This window comes from Clarias gariepinus, chromosome 3, assembly GCF_024256425.1.
Source record: "Clarias gariepinus isolate MV-2021 ecotype Netherlands chromosome 3, CGAR_prim_01v2, whole genome shotgun sequence".
Taxonomy (NCBI): Eukaryota; Metazoa; Chordata; class Actinopteri; order Siluriformes; family Clariidae; genus Clarias; species Clarias gariepinus.
Genome location: NC_071102.1, coordinates 18,967,765 through 18,987,189, shown reverse-complemented (window position 1 = coordinate 18,987,189; position 19,425 = coordinate 18,967,765). Strand labels below are relative to the sequence as shown.

The following is a 19,425-nucleotide window of genomic DNA, read 5'->3' as shown; positions in this document are numbered from 1 at the left end:
GTTGATCAGGTGGGTGTATTAATGGGTCTTTAGTAACTGTATCAGTGTTAATGGGTTTGGAGAGAATCTGAGATACAGTGAGATACTGAGAGTGAGGTTCTGATCCAGTGGAACCGGTTCTGATCATGCAGAGGGTCAGGAGAGTCAAACTCACACACACAATCACAGTCAGCGCTGTCTACCTCCACACACCTGCACTACACACCTGCACTACACTCCCCAGCAGCCCCTGAGGCCCCGCCCCATTACGTCATACTCGAGTCGAAAAGTTGGGAATGCGGAAGAAGAAGGAGGGGGAGGGGCAGGGGCAGGTGCGGAACCGAGAGTCGGGTTTAGTCCTCATTCTCCTGTGGACACACAGAGACACAGAGTGAGAGACACACAGAGTGAGAGACAGGTGGACAGATGGAGGCCGTCCCGCGGATGCCGATGATCTGGTTGGAGCTGAAAGAGGCGGGAGATTTTCACTGCGGCTCGCGAGCGGCTCAGGTCAGCACTTATTATTATTATTATTATTATTATTATTATTATTATAGTATTAGTGTTAAATGTGTGTAAAGTGCTGCTGTGTAAATAGCTTACACTTACTTACACACACACACACACACACACACACACACGGAGTGTAATAATGAGCAGGTAGCTCACCTGTGTGTCTCAGGATTAGAGCTGCGTCACAAACACACCTGTGTATCGGTGCACGAGGACCCGGATGGAGCCGAGCATACACACACACACACAGACACATACACACATACACACACACACACAGAGTATAAACCATACTGTATATCTTACACACAGTGTAATGTGAGTCATTAGTGTGACACTAAGAAGAAAAAGCTACAATATATAAATAAAACATAAATCACTAGTTTTTTTTTTAAATAAACTTTGATGTGCAGTTTAATGTGTTGCAAAGTGACAACAGTGCAAATAGTAATAACTACAAACAACAACAATAATGAAGCATGAAAGTGAAACTGAAACTGTGTGTGTGTGTGTGTGATATAATCTGTAATAGTGAGTAACTGGCCAGACCCTGACAGATCTAACAGATCAGAGAGGTGTGTGTGTGTGTGTGTGTGTCCTCACTGTGATGTATACTTCATGTACATTTGAACATCAGAAAAGCTTTAAACCCAGACCACTGACAAACACACACACACACTTTCCAGATTGGATCACGTAGATGAAACTCGACCAATTTAGGTTTCACATGAAAAGATATAAACCTGAAAACGTTTGTTATTATAAAATGCTAAATTGTTAAGATCTTGAAACATGAAGTTGACATGGTTACGGACACTACAGAGTTTTGCTCTTTTTAAACTCTTACCAAAAACCATCTCTCGTGCAAAGCACTTTTAAATTTTAATGGTACTGTACATGTGTTACCAATAATTATTGGACATAAATAATATAAACAATAATAAAACGCTGATTTAACTGTGGTGTTTATGATTTATAGACACATAGCATAATGTGTTTGTTTGATTTGGAGAATTTAAACCAAATACTAATTTTGTACAAAGTGCTTTAATTTAAGCAACAATTGTAACAATTTTTTACTGCTTACAGCAATTTAAGTATCAAAACTCTAAAGCAACGTGAATAATTTACATTTTAAATAAATATGGTTTGAAGTACGACAGTGTAACGATAACGGACGTTTTTGTGGCTCATATAAAATCATCTCTCCAAAACAGCTGAAGTTAAAACTTGCAACTTAAACTTTTAAGGGAAGCGAGATCGGGCACTTTCATTGAACATAAACTTTTAGAAGTAGCTTCTTTGTCACACACATTTTTTGTATAACAAGTGTACTGTATATCTGTATACTGAATAACAATTATAATAATAAATCAGCAGCAGTCCCGGGTTTTGGCCACATGCCCCTGTAGAGAGGTGTTGAAGCGCTCCCTAATGAGTTCATTCGGGTCACCTGTTAATCCCAGGTGTGTGTGTGTGTGTGTGTGTGTGTGTGTGTGTTCTGACACCAGACGGTATGAAACTGGCAGGGGTGTGATTACTTTTACCTTAAGGCATTTAGCGGATGCTCCTATACAGAGAGACTTACATCAGGGCCTTTATTATTAAATATATAATCACACTATTCACTAGATTACTGACGAGATGCTCCATCAGTTACACACACACACACACACACACACACACATCACAGGACTCTGTTAGGTGTTTTCTGGGGAGTTAACACAAACATGTAAGAAACGCCCGTCATGTGCGTCATCCAGAGTGACACAAGCTGATGGAATCTGACAGAACATGGACTGTAGATTTATTCCACATGGACTGAGTTAATCACATCTAATTATTAATCACTGTGTGTTTAGTCTGTTTCATCTCCATCACACAGGAGGTGGGACCGGTCCAACACCAACACCGTCAGAGCCGAGGACCGTGTGTGTGTATGTGTATGTATGTGTGTGTGCGGAGGACTGTGTGCGTGTGTGTGTGGAGGACCGTGTGTGTGCGGAGGGCCGTGTGTGTGCGTGTGTGGAGGACCGTGTGTGTGTGTAAGTATGTAAATGTGTGTGTGTGTGTGAAGGACCGGCCGCGTGTGTGTGAAGGACCGGCCGCGTGTGTGTGAAGGACCGGCCGCGTGTGTGTGAAGGACCGGCCGCGTGTGTGTGAAGGACCGGCCGCGTGTGTGTGAAGGACCGGCCGCGTGTGTGTGGAGGACCGGCCGTGTGTGTGTGTGTGTGTGTGTGTGTGTGTGTGTGTGTGAAGGACCAGCCGTGTGTGTGCAGCTGATGACCATCATCCCCATAGGAGTTCAATTCATTTTTATTTATAGTATTATTTATATTTTATTATAAATGTATATTTATAACAGTCGTCATTGTCACTTTTATTTATAGTATTATTTATATTTTATTATAAATGTATATTTATAACAGTCGTCATTGTCACAAAGCTGCTTCACAGAATCAAATGATAATTATGGAAGTAAGAATGAAGTGTGTGAGAAAATGTGTATAAATCATAACAGGGTTTTTCTCCCAAACTCTGGTCGGTGATTCTGAAGCTCTGCAGTCACACCATGTCATGAGAGAAGTGGACATAACCCAGAGTGTGTGATGTCGTGTCTGTAGTTTAGACCGGTCCGTCTAGCCGCCTGGTCAGTGTGTTTTATCTGCACTTACTTTCAAATCTTTTCGAGCTTCATTATGGTGGAGGAGGGACAGAGGGGGGTGGGGGGAGGGACAGAGTGAAACCTGTGTGACGAGTGAGGAACAGGTTTACAGTCGCTCAGACTCCACCCGTCTACACCTGCGAGAGCTTTAACTTCAGTCTTTCATTCCACAGACGGTGTGTACAAGCACGTCACCACTGTAGTGTAGTGTTACAAAAATAGCCACGCCCACAAAAAACTGTATGGCAGGAAATGAGCAGAAAACGAGCGATCAGAGACAGAAGAGGAAGTGATTCCACACACCTCTGTAACATAGTAACAACCATAATAGTAATAACAATTATTATTATAAATATAACAATAGTAATAAATATAATAATAATAATTGTTTATAATAATAATAATAATTATTATTATTATAATCACTAAATCCCCCTTTAGCCGAGTGTGTTTATGGTACGCGTATGGTCTGTGCAGACACACACATACCTCCTCAGCTTACACACCTGACACACACCTCTGTTCTGTCCATCATCACCGAACGATTCATTAAAGTTGTCCTAATTTATGGGTTTGTTTGTTCATTTGTATCTATAAAATTCTTTAATAAACACTCTTAATGTAAATCTGGTATTGAGTGTAAGTTCTGCATGGTGCTCCGTCACCTGATAGACTACCCTGTGTGTGTGTGTGTGTGAGAGAGAGAAAGAGAGAGAGAGAAAGATAATAGCACTCTCTAACGCCTTTTCTGTGCCGTCTTTCTTACAGTACATTAAGAAAAACTATGCAGAACGTCCAGAGAACTACACCGAGGCTCTGAGGAAACTCGATCATCTCCGTCAGGTGAGTCGGATTAGTGTATCGCGCCTAATCCTGAGTTAAAGGCTACAGTATTAAGAGACACACATTAGGTTAAAGTCCTGTAGCGTTACAAGTAAAAGTTTAATAAAAGAACTTAATGTACATAAACACACACATTTCCCAGTAATCAGGTGTGGACTGGGCCGTACCTCTAATACTGTAACCCTGACTGAGTGAGGAGTTTAATATGGTGAATACGGAGAAGGAAAAACATCGAAATTGGAAATACAGCGATATGAAAACACCACGATCAGTACCGCATGTTCTTCTGTGTACACCTGACTCGTTGTGTTTGTTGTAGTTTAGATCACAGAATGAAAAAGTGACTCGAGCTCAGACTTGGGCTGAGCCTCACCACACCAGCACAACAAACTCATCTGGGCCGGGTGTCGTGTCCCCTGCCTCTCCTGGGGACATGCCACAGTGTCAGGCCTTACCTATCTTCTCATTAGATCTCCTTCTGCCGTGTTTTTCCTGCGTCCCCCGTTTCATCAGCCTTTCTCACACACAAACACACACACTTGGAAGTGTTTACTTTTAATCTGGTTAAACACACTTCTTGTTTACGGCTGTTGTCTCTACCGTGTATCAGTCGTGTAAAACGGCTCCCGTGTGTGGTGTAAGATCACCATGAGATCACTGTGGAAGGTACTGGATGCTCTGAAGACGCTCAGGCAAGCAAAGACAATTCAATTCAATTTTATTTATATAGCGCTTTTAACAATGGTCAATGTCTCAAAGCAAATTCACAAAAATGAAAGTAAATATTTGGAAGTGTGTATGTGTGAGAAAAATGTGTATATACAGTATAATAATGAGATGAATGAATGAATGATGAATGAAATGTCTCTGATGAGCAAGCCAAAGGTGATGGCGACAGTGGCAAGGAAAAACTCCCTGAGATGGCAATAGGAAGAAACCTTGAGAGGAACCAGACTCAACAGGGAACCCAAATGATAATACATCATGTGTGTTATGCAGGTATCAATATAACAGAAGTTCTTTAAATCAACATGAAGTCCAGTTCAGCATAGGGACGAGTCAGTAGGTGCAGAGGGCAGATGGGGTCTGGATCACTGGGAGCACAAGAGCAGGATGTGTAGCTCCAGCCATCATAAAGCAGAGTCCTTCTCTGGATGCCTCAGGATCCTCGCAGGGTTGGCCTTTGTCTACTGATGCAGGACAACCACCTAGTAATGCATTACAATAGTCCAGTCTGGTCATGAATGCATGAACTAGCTTTTCTGCCTCAGATACGGATAAGTTGCTCCTAAGTTTGGCAATATTTCTAAGATGGAAAAAGGTTGTTTTTGTGATATTGGAAATATAATTTTCAAGGACAAGTTACTGTCTAATATTATGCCCAGGTCTTTTACTGTTGAGCTATAGACTCACAGAGGATTGTTAGGAACACCTGTTCAATTTCTCATTAATGCAATTATCTAATTAACCAATCACATGGCAGTTGCTTTAATGCATTTAGGGGTGTGGTCCTGGTCAAGACAATCTCCGGAATTCCAAACTGAATGTCAGAATGGGAAAGAAAGGTGATTTAAGCAATTTTGAGCGTAGCATGGTTCTTGGTGCCAGACGGGCCGGTCTGAGTATTTCACAATCTGCTCAGTTACTGGGATTTTCACATGCAACCATTTCTAGGGTTTACAAAGAATGGTGTGAAAAGGGAAAAACATCCAGTATCCAGTAGGCGGTCCTGTGGGCGAAAATGCCTTGTTGATGCTAGAGCTCAGAGGAGAATGGGCCGACTGATTCAAGCTGATAGAAGAGCAACTTTGACTGAAATAACCACTCGTTACAACAGAGGATTGCAGCAAAGCATTTGTGAAGCCACAACACGCACAACCTTGAGGCGGATGGGCTACAACAGCAAAAGACCCCACCGGGTACCACTCATCTCCACTACAAATAGGAAAAAGAGGCTACAATTTGCACTAGCTCACCGAAACTGGACAGTTGAAGACTGGAAAAATGTTGCCTGGTTTAATAAGTCTCGATTTCTGTTGAGACATTCAAATGGTAGAGTCAGAATTTGGCGTAAACAGAATGAGAACATGGATCCATCATGCCTTGTTACTAGGGATGCACCGAAATTTCGGCTGCCGAAAATTTTCGGCCGAAATAGCATTATCGGTTTCGGCCGAAACGTTAGAAAGCGCCGAAAATAAAAGCCGAAATTGTCGCCGCGCCTCTCCCATCCTCCCGTCTCGTTCGCGCTGTCATTACGCATCAAACACGGAGTATGTCGGCGGTTTGGAAGCACTTCAATGCAAAGTTGCAATATGCAACATTTTTTTAATACAAACAAAAAGAAAATATTTTAAACATGTTTTTTAATGAAGCCATTTTCGGTTTCGGTATCGGTTTTCGGCCAAGTGCATCCAAAAATTTCGGTTTCGTTTTCGGCCCAGAATTTTCATTCCGGTGCATCCCTACTTGTTACCACTGTACAGCCTGGTGGTGGTGGTGTAATGGTGTGGGGGATGTTTTCTTGGCACACTTTAGGCCCCTTAGTGCCAATTGGGCATCGTTTAAATGCCACGGGCTACCTGAGCATTGTTTCTGACCATGTCCATCCCTTTATGACCACCATGTACCCATCCTCTGATGGCTACTTCCAGCAGGATAATGCACCATGTCACAAAGCTCGAATCATTTTAAATTGGTTTCTTGAACATGACAATGAGTTCACTGTACTAAAATTACCCCCACAGTCACCAGATCTCAACCCAATAGAGCATCTTTGGGATGTGGTGGAACGGGAGCTACGTGCCCTGGATGTGCATCCCACAAATCTCCATCAACTGCAAGATGCTATCCTATCAATATGGGCCAACATTTCTAAAGAATGCTTTCAGCACCTTGTTGAATCAATGCCACATAGAATTAAGGCAGTTCTGAAGGCAAAAGGGGGTCAAACACCTTATTAGTATGGTGTTCCTAATAATCCTTTAGGTGAGTGTATAGTAGTAACAGTACATCCTTCTAAACGCAGGCTGAATTGTGAAAGCTGTTGTGTGCTGGTTTTTGGGCTGATGAGTAATATCTCTGTCTTATCTGAATTTAGTAAAAGTAAGTTATTGGTCATCCAATTCTTAATCAATGTCCTGGACACACTGAGTTAGTCTAGACAACTTGGGTATTCAATCTGGTTTTGTTGAGATATATACAGTGGTGTGAAACTATTTGCCCCCTTCCTGATTTCTTATTCTTTTGCATGTTTGTCACACAAAATGTTTCTGATCATCAAACACATTTAACTATTAGTCAAAGATAACATAATTGAACATAAAATGCAGTTTTTAAATGAAGGTTTACGTTATTAAGGGAGAAAAAAAAACTCCAAACCTGGCCCTGTGTGAAAAAATAATTGCCCCCTGAACCTAATAACTGGTTGGGCCACCCTTAGCAGCAATAACTGCAATCAAGCGTTTGCGATAACTTGCAACGAGTCTTTTACAGTGCTCTGGAGGAATTTTGGCCCCTCATCTTTGCAGAATTGTTGTAATTCAGCTTTATTTGAGGGTTTTCTAGCATGAACCGCCTTTTTAAGGTCATGCCACAACATCTCAATAGGATTTAGGTCAGGATTTTGACTAGGCCACGCCAAAGTGGATTTGCTGGTGTGTTTTGGGTCATTGTCCTGCTGCAGCACAGATGGCCGGACATTCTCCTTCAGGATTTTTTGGTAGACAGTAGAATTCATGGTTCCATCTATCACAGCAAGCCTTACAGGTCCTGAAGCAGCAAAACAACCCCAGACCATCACACTACCACCACTATATTTTACTGTTGGTATGATGTTCTTTTTCTGAAATGCTGTGTTACTTTTACGCCAGATGTAACGGGACACGCACCTTCCAAAAAGTTCAACTTTTGTCTCATCGGGCCACAAGGTATTTTCCCAAAAGTCTTGGCAATCATTGAGATGTTTTTTAGCAAACTTGAGACGAGCCTTAATGTTCTTTTTGCTTAAAAGTGGTTTGCGCCTTGGAAATCTGCCATGCAGGCCGTTTTTGCCCAGTCTCTTTCTTATGGTGGAGTCGTGAACACTGACCTTAATTGAGGCAAGTGAGGCCTGCAGTTCTTTAGATGTTGTCCTGTGGTCTTTTATGGCCTCTCGGATGAGTTGTCTCTGCGCTCTTGGGGTAATTTTGCTCGGCCGGCCACTCCTAGGTTCACCACTGTTCCATGTTTTTGCTATTTGTGGATAATGGCTCTCACTGTGGTTCGCTAGAGTCCCAAAGCTTTAGAAATGGCTTTATAACCTTTACCAGACTGATAGATCTCAATTACTTTTGTTCTCATTTGTTCCTGAATTTCTTTGGATCTTGGCATGATGTCTAGCTTTTGAGGTGCTTTTGGTCTACTTCTCTGTGTCAGGTAGCTCCTATTTAAGTGATTTCTTGATTGAAACAGGTGTGGCAGTAATCAGGCCTGGGGGTGACTACAGAAATTGAACTCAAGTGTGATACACAACAGTTAAGTTATTTTTTAACAAGAGTGTAATCACCTTTTCACACAGGGCCATGTAGATTTGGAGTTTTTTTTCTCTCTTAATAACGTAAACCTTCATTTAAAAACTGCATTTTGTGTTCAATTATGTTATCTTTGACTAATAGTTAACGGTTTTTGATGAGCAGAAACATTTAAGTGTGACAAACATGCAAAAGAATAAGAAATCAGGAAGGGGCAAATAGTTTTTCACACCACTGTAATTGGGTATCTTCAGCATAACAATGGAAACTAATCGCATGTCTTCTAATGATGTTACCCAAAGGGAAGCATGTATATTAAGAACAGAAGTGGTCCTAAAACTGACCCTTGTGGGACCCCATATTTCACTGGCATTACACCAGACAGGACTCCATTTGGATCTACAAAATGGTATCGATCAGACAGGTATGATCTAAACCATTTTAATGCCTGTCCCTGAATACAATGTGATTTTGTAGGCGATCTATGAGAATATTATGATCTATAGTGTCGAATGCAGCACTAAGATCAAGTAAGACTAGTATTGAGATGCAGCCTTGGTCTGAAGCTAAAAACAAGTCTTTTGCAATCTTAACTAGTGCAGTTTCTGTGCTATGATGGGGCCTGAAACCTGATTAAAATCAGACAACAACTAGGGAGATTAAATGGGGTTAAGAACTGTCCTAGACATAAGCCTCTGGAGATGATTTGGTTATGATCTGGGGTTGATCAGTTACTCACGTCTAGACTCAGTAACGTTATGGGGCAATAAAATGAAGTCAGCTGACCACCTGAATGTACTGAATCACCAGAGTATCACATCTATAGAGGTATAATTCCGACGTATTCCAGGACTCTGAGTGTGAGAGAGCGGCTCTGGGAGCACGAGGAATCGCGATAAAATGATTATATCATCATTAGTCTCTCTCTCTCTCTTTCTCTCTCTCTCGCTCTCTCTTTCTCCCTCTCTTTCTCTCTCTCTTTGCCCCCCCAGCGTGCTGTGAGTGTCACGAGGGACTTTGAGGGCTGCAACAGACTGAGAAAGTACTTTGGACAGCTGTACTTCCTGCAGAGTCGTGTTCCCATGGCGAAGGGACAGGAAGCAGCTGCGCCGGTGACATGGCAAGTCTGATTAGAAAAAGGGATTCATTGGGAGCGTGACGAGTGTGTCAGCGTCTCCATGACGAGTGTGTGTTCACACTACGCTCCTCTCACTGCAGCTCTCTCTCCTCTCCACAGGATCGACATCTTTACAGGAAAGCAAGTTACTCATAATGACATCTGTTATGAACAGGCCTGTGTTCTTTATAACCTCGGTGAGACGTTCTATCACACACACGCACACGCACACACATCTCTAAAACACAACAGAACAAAAACTGATATTTTCCTTTTTTGCTGTTTTTGAAGGTGCTTTACACTCCTATCTGGGAACCATGGATAACAGAGTTTCTGATGAAGTGAGAACACCTCTCTCTCTCTCTCTCTCTCTCTCTCTCTCTCTCTCTCTCTCTCTCACACACACACACACACACACACACACACACACACACACACACACACACACACACACACACACACACATACATGCATGCAGACAATGTTTTTATTTAATTTTTTTAGTTTGTTTATCATTTTACCATTTAATAGCTTTTTATAAAAACAAACATAGCATCTAGGACCTGCTGGCCGCCTGCTCCCCAATGCTTAGGAGTTCAGATCTTAGGTGTTTTGGAGGTCTAGTAGGAAAAATTAAACATGTTAAAATTGTCATTTGAAAAGATAAAAAAAACGTAGTCACTACGCCAAAACTCGCAGTGAATCAGTTACGGCCACTGAGCAAAAACCGCTGAGATTCCATGTAGGTGAGACAGGGGTATTAATCAGATTCTTGTGTGTGTGTGTGTGTGTGTGTGTGTGTGTGTGTGTGTGTGTGTGTGTGTGTGTGCGTGTGTGTGTGTGTTGTAGGGGATGAAGACCTCCTGCACCCATTTCCAGAGCGCTGCAGGTGCATTCACACACATCAGAGATTATTACAGCTCCACCTACAGCGCGGACCTCAGCCACCAGGCTCTGTCTATTAACATCAGTCTAATGCTGGTGAGGAACACACACACACACACACACACACACCTGGACACACACACATATACACACACACATACACACACACACACACACACACACACACTCTCTTACTAAATTTTCCAAATGTAATGTTCATAATATTTAAGTCTTTCTTCTCAGAGCGTTTATTATTGTGTGTGTGTGTGTGTGTGTGTATACAGGGTCAGGCTCAGGAGTGTGTCCTGGAGAAAACCCTGCTGGATCACAGAAAGAGCTTAGTGATCGCACGCATCTCTGCCCAGGTGTGTGTTTGTGTCTGTATGTGTGTGCGTGTCTTTGTGTCTGTGTGCGTGTGTCTGTGTGCATTTGTGTGTGTGGGTCTGTGTCTGTCTGTCTGTGTCTCTGTGTGTCTGTGTGTCTGTCTGTGTGTCTGTCTGTGTGTCTGTCTGTCTGTGTCTCTGTGTGTCTGTGTGTCTGTCTGTGTGTCTGTCTGTGTGTCTCTGCGTCTCTGTGTGTCTGTCTGTGTGTCTGTCTGTGTGTGTGTGTCTGTGTGTCTGTCTGTGTGTCTCTGCGTCTCTGTGTGTCTCTGTGTGTGTGTGTCTGTCTGTGTCTCTGTGTGTGTCTGTGTGTGTGTTTGTCTGTGTGTGTGTTGTTTTGGCTCCTCTTTCAGTGCGTCTCTCCTGCAGGTGTGTGTGTTCTACAGGGAGTGTGTGCATGTGTTGGAGAGTTCAGACTGTGTGTCGGGGAAGAAGGAGTGGAAGAAACTCCTCTGGATGAAAATCAGCTACTTCAGTGCAGTTACACACGTGAGTACAAGAAACACATCTCACTAATGATTCATTAAAAAGTGTGTGTGTGTGTGTGTGTGTAACACGGTGAGTAATGGGTGTATGTGTGTTGCTGTTGCAGTTCCACATGGGCCAGCACTGTGAGGAGCAGGAGAAGCGTGGACAAGCGGTATGTGGAACACCAGTAACTCTCTCATTCTCACAGAACACCGCCCCCTAGTGACCGAGTCATGAATCACCTGGTCCTGATAACGAGCTCCAGTCAATGTTTACTAAAGGAAATCATTTCCTCCTATAGGTGGCGTACTTCCAAAGCGCTCTGGGGAAGCTAAATGAAGCTATCAAGCTAAGCAAGGTGAGATCACTTTTTCTCTCTCTCTCTCTCTCTCTCTCACACACACACACACACATATCATCATTTTGCTACAGTTGTGTGATTTTCTGCGGGACTGAACCTGATCTCCTTCTCCACTGCAGGGTCAGCCGGACTCCGTACAGCGAGCACTGCGGTTCACCATGGACGTCATCGGGGGAAAGTAAGCTCTGAACATCACTGTGTGTGTGTGTGTGTGTGTGTGTGTGTGTGTGTGTGTGTGTGTAACGTCCCACCCCTTACTCGTTGTAGGTTTAACTCGGCTAAGAAGGACAACGACTTTATCTACCACGAGTCAGTTCCAGGTCTCGACACGCTCCCTGCAGTGAAAGGTAGACCAGCGGTTTACTGCGTTTCTCAGTTTCAGATCCAGACGTGTCCACTACGGGCAATAACAAAAGTTTACACACCCCTCTTAACATCACAGCCTTTTCAAAGGTAAATGATTAAACTCAGTTAAACCACGTGAGCTCATTTCTCACCTTTGATGTGACACAGCAACATCCAGGTGGAAAACTTATTAAGGACTAAAAGAACAGTAACCCAGTTGCATAAGTATGTATACCCTTTTACAGTGGATCATAAGCCTGTGTTCAGGATGGACACAGGTGAGGAAAATCTAATTAAACCATAAAAAAGTAGTTTTTTTTTTCAAAAAGCATATATATTAGGGATGCACCGAAATGAAAATTCTGGGCCGAAAACGAAACCGAAATTTTTGGATGCACTTGGCCGAAAACCGATACCGAAACCGAAAATGTCTTCATTAAAAAACATGTTTAAAATATTTTCTTTTTGTTTGTATTAAAAAAACTACAAATTAATTAAAATTATTGCAACTTTGCTGTCCTCATCTGAAACTTTGAAGTGCTTCCAAACCGCCGACATACTCCGTGTTTGATGCGTAATGACAGCGCGAACGAGACGGGAGGATGGGAGAGGCGTCGCGACAATTACGGCTTTTATTTTCGGCGCTTTCTTACGTTTCGGCCGAAACCGATAATGCTATTTCGGCCGAAAATTTTCGGCGGCCGAAATTTCGGTGCATCCCTAATATATATCGTTCTCGGTGTAAAAAGGAACAGGAGTGATGTACTCCACTACAGACAGGAAGCGTGGCAGAACTTCCCTGAACATCAGGCTGCCCAATCAGGATATAAATAGTTTTGACTTCTGAACCTGTCTAACAGCGTCCTTAACACGTACACACACACAGAAACGTTGTGATTGGACCGTACCCCATGTGATGTAACCATCCAGCTCGATTCTCGCGCTTTTCCCCACAAACACTGTGTTTCACTTCGGCTCTGCCCTGCCGCTTGCTCAATCACACTGAATGGTAGAAAACTGTCATCGAGCTTGGATTTGTCACAAAAGCAGGGGTGTATAAACTTTTGTATATGTCCTTTGAAGGCAGTGTGTGATCCTTTGCCCTCTCCTGTGCAGGTACTCCTCTGGTAAAGCCCGTCCCGATCACCCCGACTGACCCCAGCATCACCGGCCCCGACCTCTTCTCCACCCTGGTTCCTCTCGCGGCTCACGAGGCTTCGTCAGTCTACAGGTCGCACGCGCAGGACAAACCTGATGCTTTAATAATCACCTGTTTTGTTTACACCCGGGTGACTTTGTACAGCGATGTTAAAAAGTTGCTGCAATCAACAATTGATTTTCAATCGTTTCTGATTTGCTGATTAGCGCTGATCACGGTGGGCGGGGCAGAATTATACTATTAGAAGTTTAAAAAGTCAAAAAGTTGAACAAAAACCTGTTTTTCCTTTTTTTTAGTGAAGAGAAGGCCAAGCTGCTTCGTGAAGTCACGGCAAAGATTGAAGAGAAGAACCAGATCTTGGAGTAAGAGACACTTAGACAGTCAAACCGGGACTTGTGATTGTACAGTTCTGAGAGTAAAAACTCCCTTTATTTCTCTATATAATCTCCTGCTACACTACAGGGAGCTTTAACTCTCAGAACTGTTCTGTTAATCTGTACAAACACAAGTCCCGGTTTGACTTGAACGTCAAAATTTTTTAATTTTTTTTAATTGTTGTTAAAGGACAACACCTTGTATATTTTTATTTATTGATTTATTTATATTTTATCTTACTTTGTGTACCATCTGTTAAACAGCTTCAGACAGTCGGTTCTTCACCTCTCATAGTGTTAAACAACTCGCCTCACATTTCTCATCTCAAAATCCCTGAAGGTTTAAAAGAACCTGAATGAGAATCCTACGCCCTGACACAACCCCAGACTCTCACACTCCATATAAAGACGTTAAACGTCTGCTCGTAGAAAACATCCCATAATACACTCATACACATGTTTAAATCTGATGATGTGAATCGGCTACACGTGTGTCCAGGTTCATTAGTCCACCCAAGTCTACCTGAGTGTACCGGGGTCTCCCCCGAGTCGCCTCAAGTCTACCTGAGCGAGTTACTGCTCGTGTGTGAGAAGTGAGAGTGTAACATGACAGTGTTATGGAGATAACGTTTCCCATTGATCGTAAACACACTGTTACACTTAACCAGAACGTCAGCACTCATCATGTTTAGGCTATAGATAAGCTCCAGTAGTTCCTGATGGCCGTATGGTTTATTCTCTCCCTCGTTCAGAAGCTTCATGGCGTCTCTAAACTGTGAGTCGATGGATGTGGAGATGTTCAGCTCCGTTCCCGCGGTGCTGCTGGAGAAATGTGCAGCACTCAGTGTTCAACCAGACGCAGTGCAGAGATTAGTGCAGGCCATGCAGGGTGTGTACCCCACACACACACACACACACACACACGCGCAATACTGGCGCACACTGAAACTGCACGTATAAAAACATTGATTAACATTGAGAGAACTGTTTGTGTTAAGTGTTAGTGTTATGGACTCTCAGCTGTGTGTGCTCTGATTTACTCTACCACAATGCTGTGTGTGTGTTGTGCAGCTTTATCAGGTTCGTACACTGACGTGGGCTATTGCCTGGGGGATGTGTGTAATGCACTGGAGGAGGACGGGTCGTCTCCCAGGCCTGCTGAACTAATGCAACTCCACGATGAGTTCAGAAAGTACGAGAGCATCCATCAGGAGGCAAGCCAAACCAACATCGAGCTGCACCAGGCCATGACCCAGCACATCCCCAACCTGCGCCTGCTGCAGGGCCCGCGGGACGAGCTGAGGAAGAGCCTGCCTCAGCTACAACTCAGTCAGGGTGAGGGTGTGTGTGTGTCTCAGATGTGTATCACTGTGTATATTATATTTTGCACACTGCTATACATTACATACAGTCAGTGTCCAGTATAACACTCGAAAACTCATTCCTGTAGTTCTCTCTCACCTTGTTGATGAGGGAGGTTACCTGCACTTCCGCACAGCACTGACCTGCACATTAAAGCACAGATACAACTGTTCCTATTAAACTGGCCAGTAAGTGTACACTTGTGACTTTGTCCTCGTCCTGTAGATGACATGTCCTCCTTAGAGACGTTGAAGCGGCTCTGTGGGAAAGTGGATGAGATGCGCAAGCAGAGGACCTCGCTCGAGAAAGAGCTTCGTGAGCTCATTCAGAAGGACGACCTCACACTTACTCTGGTGACCACTGAGCGGTCTGAGAGAAAGGTACGGTCTGCAGGACCTGTACAGTACAAGATTCATACTTTCAGACTTTATGAGTAGCCTTTATGAGTAGCCTTTGATCTTCAGACTTTGAGTAGCCTTTGATCTTTTCCCACCAACAATGTGTGTTGTAGGTCTTGATTAAGGATCAGATGCAGAAATACGACCAGTTAAAGGGATACATCGATCAGAACCTTGCGGCCCAGGATAACATTATTAAAGCCTTGACTGAGGCTAGCGTGGCGTGCGCCCCCACCCGAAAAACCCTCAGCGTCACACAGCAGCAGTATGTGTCTCAGTGTATTTCTGTCATTGAGAATAAGTGTCTCTAGATCTCTATTATAGACATGTTTAGTTTTGGTCGTAACCCACACGACTCGCTCCACAGATGGAACAGCTACGTGCAGTCCATGGTAACTTCGTACGAAGCATATGAGGACCTGGTGAAAAAGGCTGAGGATGGGAAAAGCCTGTATCAGGACATGGAAAAGAAGATCTCCAGCATTCTGGACAAAGTCAAGAGCATGCAGCAGAGCAGAAAGGAGGGGAGAAGTTCCACGATGGAAAGGTAGGAAAGACCTGTGTTGAGCAAGTTCACCCCGCTCGACCAGTTCATGTTATTTTTTTTAGGTTAAAGTTTTTAAATAAGCTGCTTTGAACAGTGTTACAAAGTAACGCGTTAGAGTACTTGGCGTACTTTTTTGTTGTAACAAGTAATCTAACACGTTAGGTCCACCATTTAAGTTATTTAGTTAAAAAAAAATTTAATCCCTTATTCAGACAATTTATGTAATCTGTGAGCCAGACAGCAGGCATTCCCAAAGTTCAATTCAATTCAATTTAATTTTATTTGTATAGCGCTTTTAACGATTTACATCATCACAAAGCAGCTTTACACAATCAAAAGTGTGTGTGTGTGCGCGTGCGATAGTCGTCCTACAAGCCCCGCTCCCGATAACCCGCCCCCCACGGTTATTCCTCCTGTTGTACACCTATCTCACCTATGTGGTTTGACTATGTGAGGACCAATGGAACGCTCGGAAAAATGGAAACCTAATCACTGGGCCAAAACTCGTGGTAAATTATTATGAAACGTACTTACGGCCACCGCGCGAAGTCGCGTAGGTAAGATAGGGGTATTAGTAGTTAACAGATTATGGGCCAAACTTGGCTAAGTGATGATGGTAGAATTTTTTTTTTTTTTTTGGGAGTCATTTTCTGCAGTGGAAAAGTAATCGAAATAGTTACTTTTATCAGAAAGTAACTCTATAATGTAACTGATTACTTTTTGAAGACAGTATTTTGTAATCTAATTAATTACAAATAATTTTTATCTTACTTTATAAAGTATTTCTGTCTCGTTTCCACAGCACCAAGGACACAGCAAATGATCCTCCTGTACCGGCTCCTCGAAAGTCCAAGTCTGACAACCAAATCCCAGTTCCTCAGTCTCCTTCTGTTTCTTCAGGGCAGGATGTACCCCAGGGCCTGCCCCCGGCTATGCCTTTGGCTAGAGGTCCACCACTCCCTTACGTTGGTCCCCGTGAACCAACCCCTCTTACTTGGCCTCCAGGAGCAGCCAGTGCTCCATTTTTAAACCAGAGAATGCAACATTTGGCACCTGCCAATCAACCCCCTTATGGCCGAGTTTCAGAAGTCCCGCAACCAATGGTACTTCCGCAGCCTTCTTCAGGATATGTTGTACCTCAACATTTCCAGCCTGGTCCATCCAGTGGCATCACACCAGTTAATCAAAATACTTCAGAAATGCCTCATCAAGGATATATCCCTTCACCCTGGCAGAACTACCCAGGTGTACCCTTTCCTAATGTTTCAGCAAATTATACTATACCTCCTGAGATGGGACAATCTTCTGCCAGGCCAGGTCTGCCTGGACATGTCCCCATGTATGGTCCACAGGATCAACATATGCCCTCGAGCATGGCCAAATCTTCATCAGCTCAACAAGTGACTCCAGGAACACAGTACCAAGGTTTTCCCCAACACCCTGGCCATCCCATACTCTCTCAGGCAACTGCCCTTTTTGGGCAAAGCCAGCCTCCTGGACAGTTCCAGGCTCCTGTTCCACCTCAGAGCCAGTCTCAGGCACTCCCAACTCCAGCTTATTGGTCGACTTTTGGCGCACACTCCCAGACCCAGCCTGGCTTCCCAGTTCAGCCTCAAGCCCATATGGGTCATGTTATTCCCTCAATTCCATCGACCCAACCTCAGCAAATCCCTGGGTCACTCCAGAATGCCAACCTGTGTTTTCAGGGAGGAACATCTCACAACCAGGGGCAGCCCCTACCTGCCCCAAACGTGTTTCAGCAACCACCTGCTCACTTTAGTCCCATGTTTCAGGCTGGGAATCCCATTCAAAATCAAAACCAAAATATTCCACCTCAGAATAACTCATCACTTGGACCAGTGACTGTCCCAGTGATGGACAACCCAAATCCCCCTGCACTTACTAGTATGCTCACACCTTCCCCAGCTCACCCCTCACCCTCCAATCAGACGTCTGTTCAAGACGAAATGAGCAAACTCAGCATTGAACCTTCCCAGGGAGGAGCTTCTGATAGTCAAGTCAAATAAAGGTCTTCAGTCTGAAGCTAATAGTAACCAGTCTGGATTGTGGGAAGAAATTAGTGAGTCAAAGATTCGGACACCCTCAGCGTGATGGAACCCAAGATTTATGAAAGTTCTTTTGAGTCTGTATATTTTGAGTAATATTCTGTATTATAATCATTAAATTTAATTAATACTACACCTATTAAGAAAAATTACTAGCATTGTAACTCAGTCTACTTTTATAAAACCTATAAATAAAAGTTGTATCTACATTAAAGTCTTCAGAAAGAACCTGTGTGAGTGTGCGTAAGTGCAGGCTTTCCTTCCAACCAAGTTGAAGCCTGATATGTTGAAACCCAAAAAGAACTAATTAAACAGGTGGAATCAGGTGTGGCTTCTGCTTGGGTGGAAAGAAAACCTGCACACACACACAGGCTTTCTGCAGAAGAATTTATATCTCTTCTCTACATGAAACATAAATAAACTGCACTGTTTCTGTTCTGTATGTGATGTCTCACTCTTGAGCGTTTCTAACTGCACTGTGTATCCCTCATACTAGTTTCATATTAATTAACACCAATATTAACTATAACATTAATATTAATGAACACTTCTGATATATCTAAATATTTCTGTCTGTTAATTTCTCTGAACGTTATTTGTACATGGGTGGATTTAATAAAGTGTAAGATATTTATAAGGAATGAGCTTGTTGCACTGTCCACACACACACACACACACACACACACACATACGCACATGGAGATTTAAGGAAATCACCACACTGCCCTTACACTGGCACAGAAAAGCATGTGTGTGTTTGGCTTTTCACTGGGCTTACTGGAGCTCATTGGATTTGATCAGTGCACTTCACTGACTTCAGCCAGAAAGACAAATAGAAGAGATTTACACACACACACACACACACTTCTACACATCCTCCATGCAGCTGGAAAAAAGGAGCCACTTTAGTGTAAATTAAGAAAGAAATCATTGTTAAATAAGTTAGGTGAGGTTTAATGTCTATTTTCTTTCATATTTTACCTTATTTACATGTCTTTTCTAAATGTTTTGATTGTGTTTATATTAAAAAATATGATTATAGTGTTGAAAATTGGTAATATTTTTTGATGGCTGCAACGGATTATCTGTATTTCCATTATTTCCTATGGGATAATGTGTTTCACAATACAACATTTCACCTTATGAACTTGCCTCCGGGACGGATTAAACTCGTATGCTCTGGTACCGCTATACTCAGGTTATTGTCGTGTAATATTTTATTTTGTTTACTGATCGGAATTATTTAAATGTGACAAATATGCAAAAAAAATAAAAAATAATTTCACATCATTATGCAGCACAGTGTCATCTGTTTGGTGCGTTTCCCCTGGATAGGCTGACTTGTATTTTCATATTGCCCATAGTGTGTGACTGTGTGTGTGCCCAGCATTCAGTTGCCACCTCATCCAGGGTGTACCTTGTGACCAAATTCCTCTGATAATGGCTCCAGGG

The 19,425-nt window shown here is 43.0% G+C and overlaps 1 protein-coding gene across 1 annotated transcript; it reads left to right on the top strand.

Annotated features, from left to right (window-relative positions):
* Positions 1-342: 342 nt before the first annotated feature.
* Positions 343-19,423, top strand: ptpn23b (protein tyrosine phosphatase, non-receptor type 23, b). The gene is made up of 20 exons (XM_053493065.1): positions 343-489; positions 3,926-4,000; positions 9,504-9,631; positions 9,749-9,825; positions 9,920-9,969; positions 10,478-10,609; positions 10,798-10,878; positions 11,263-11,382; positions 11,486-11,533; positions 11,663-11,719; positions 11,842-11,900; positions 11,990-12,069; positions 13,184-13,298; positions 13,523-13,588; positions 14,353-14,489; positions 14,672-14,935; positions 15,188-15,342; positions 15,474-15,625; positions 15,728-15,907; positions 16,710-19,423. The coding sequence occupies exons 1-20, from the start codon at positions 406-408 to the stop codon at positions 17,932-17,934; spliced, it is 3,285 nt and encodes a 1,094-aa protein (XP_053349040.1). The 5' UTR covers positions 343-405; the 3' UTR covers positions 17,935-19,423.
* Positions 19,424-19,425: the final 2 nt, after the last annotated feature.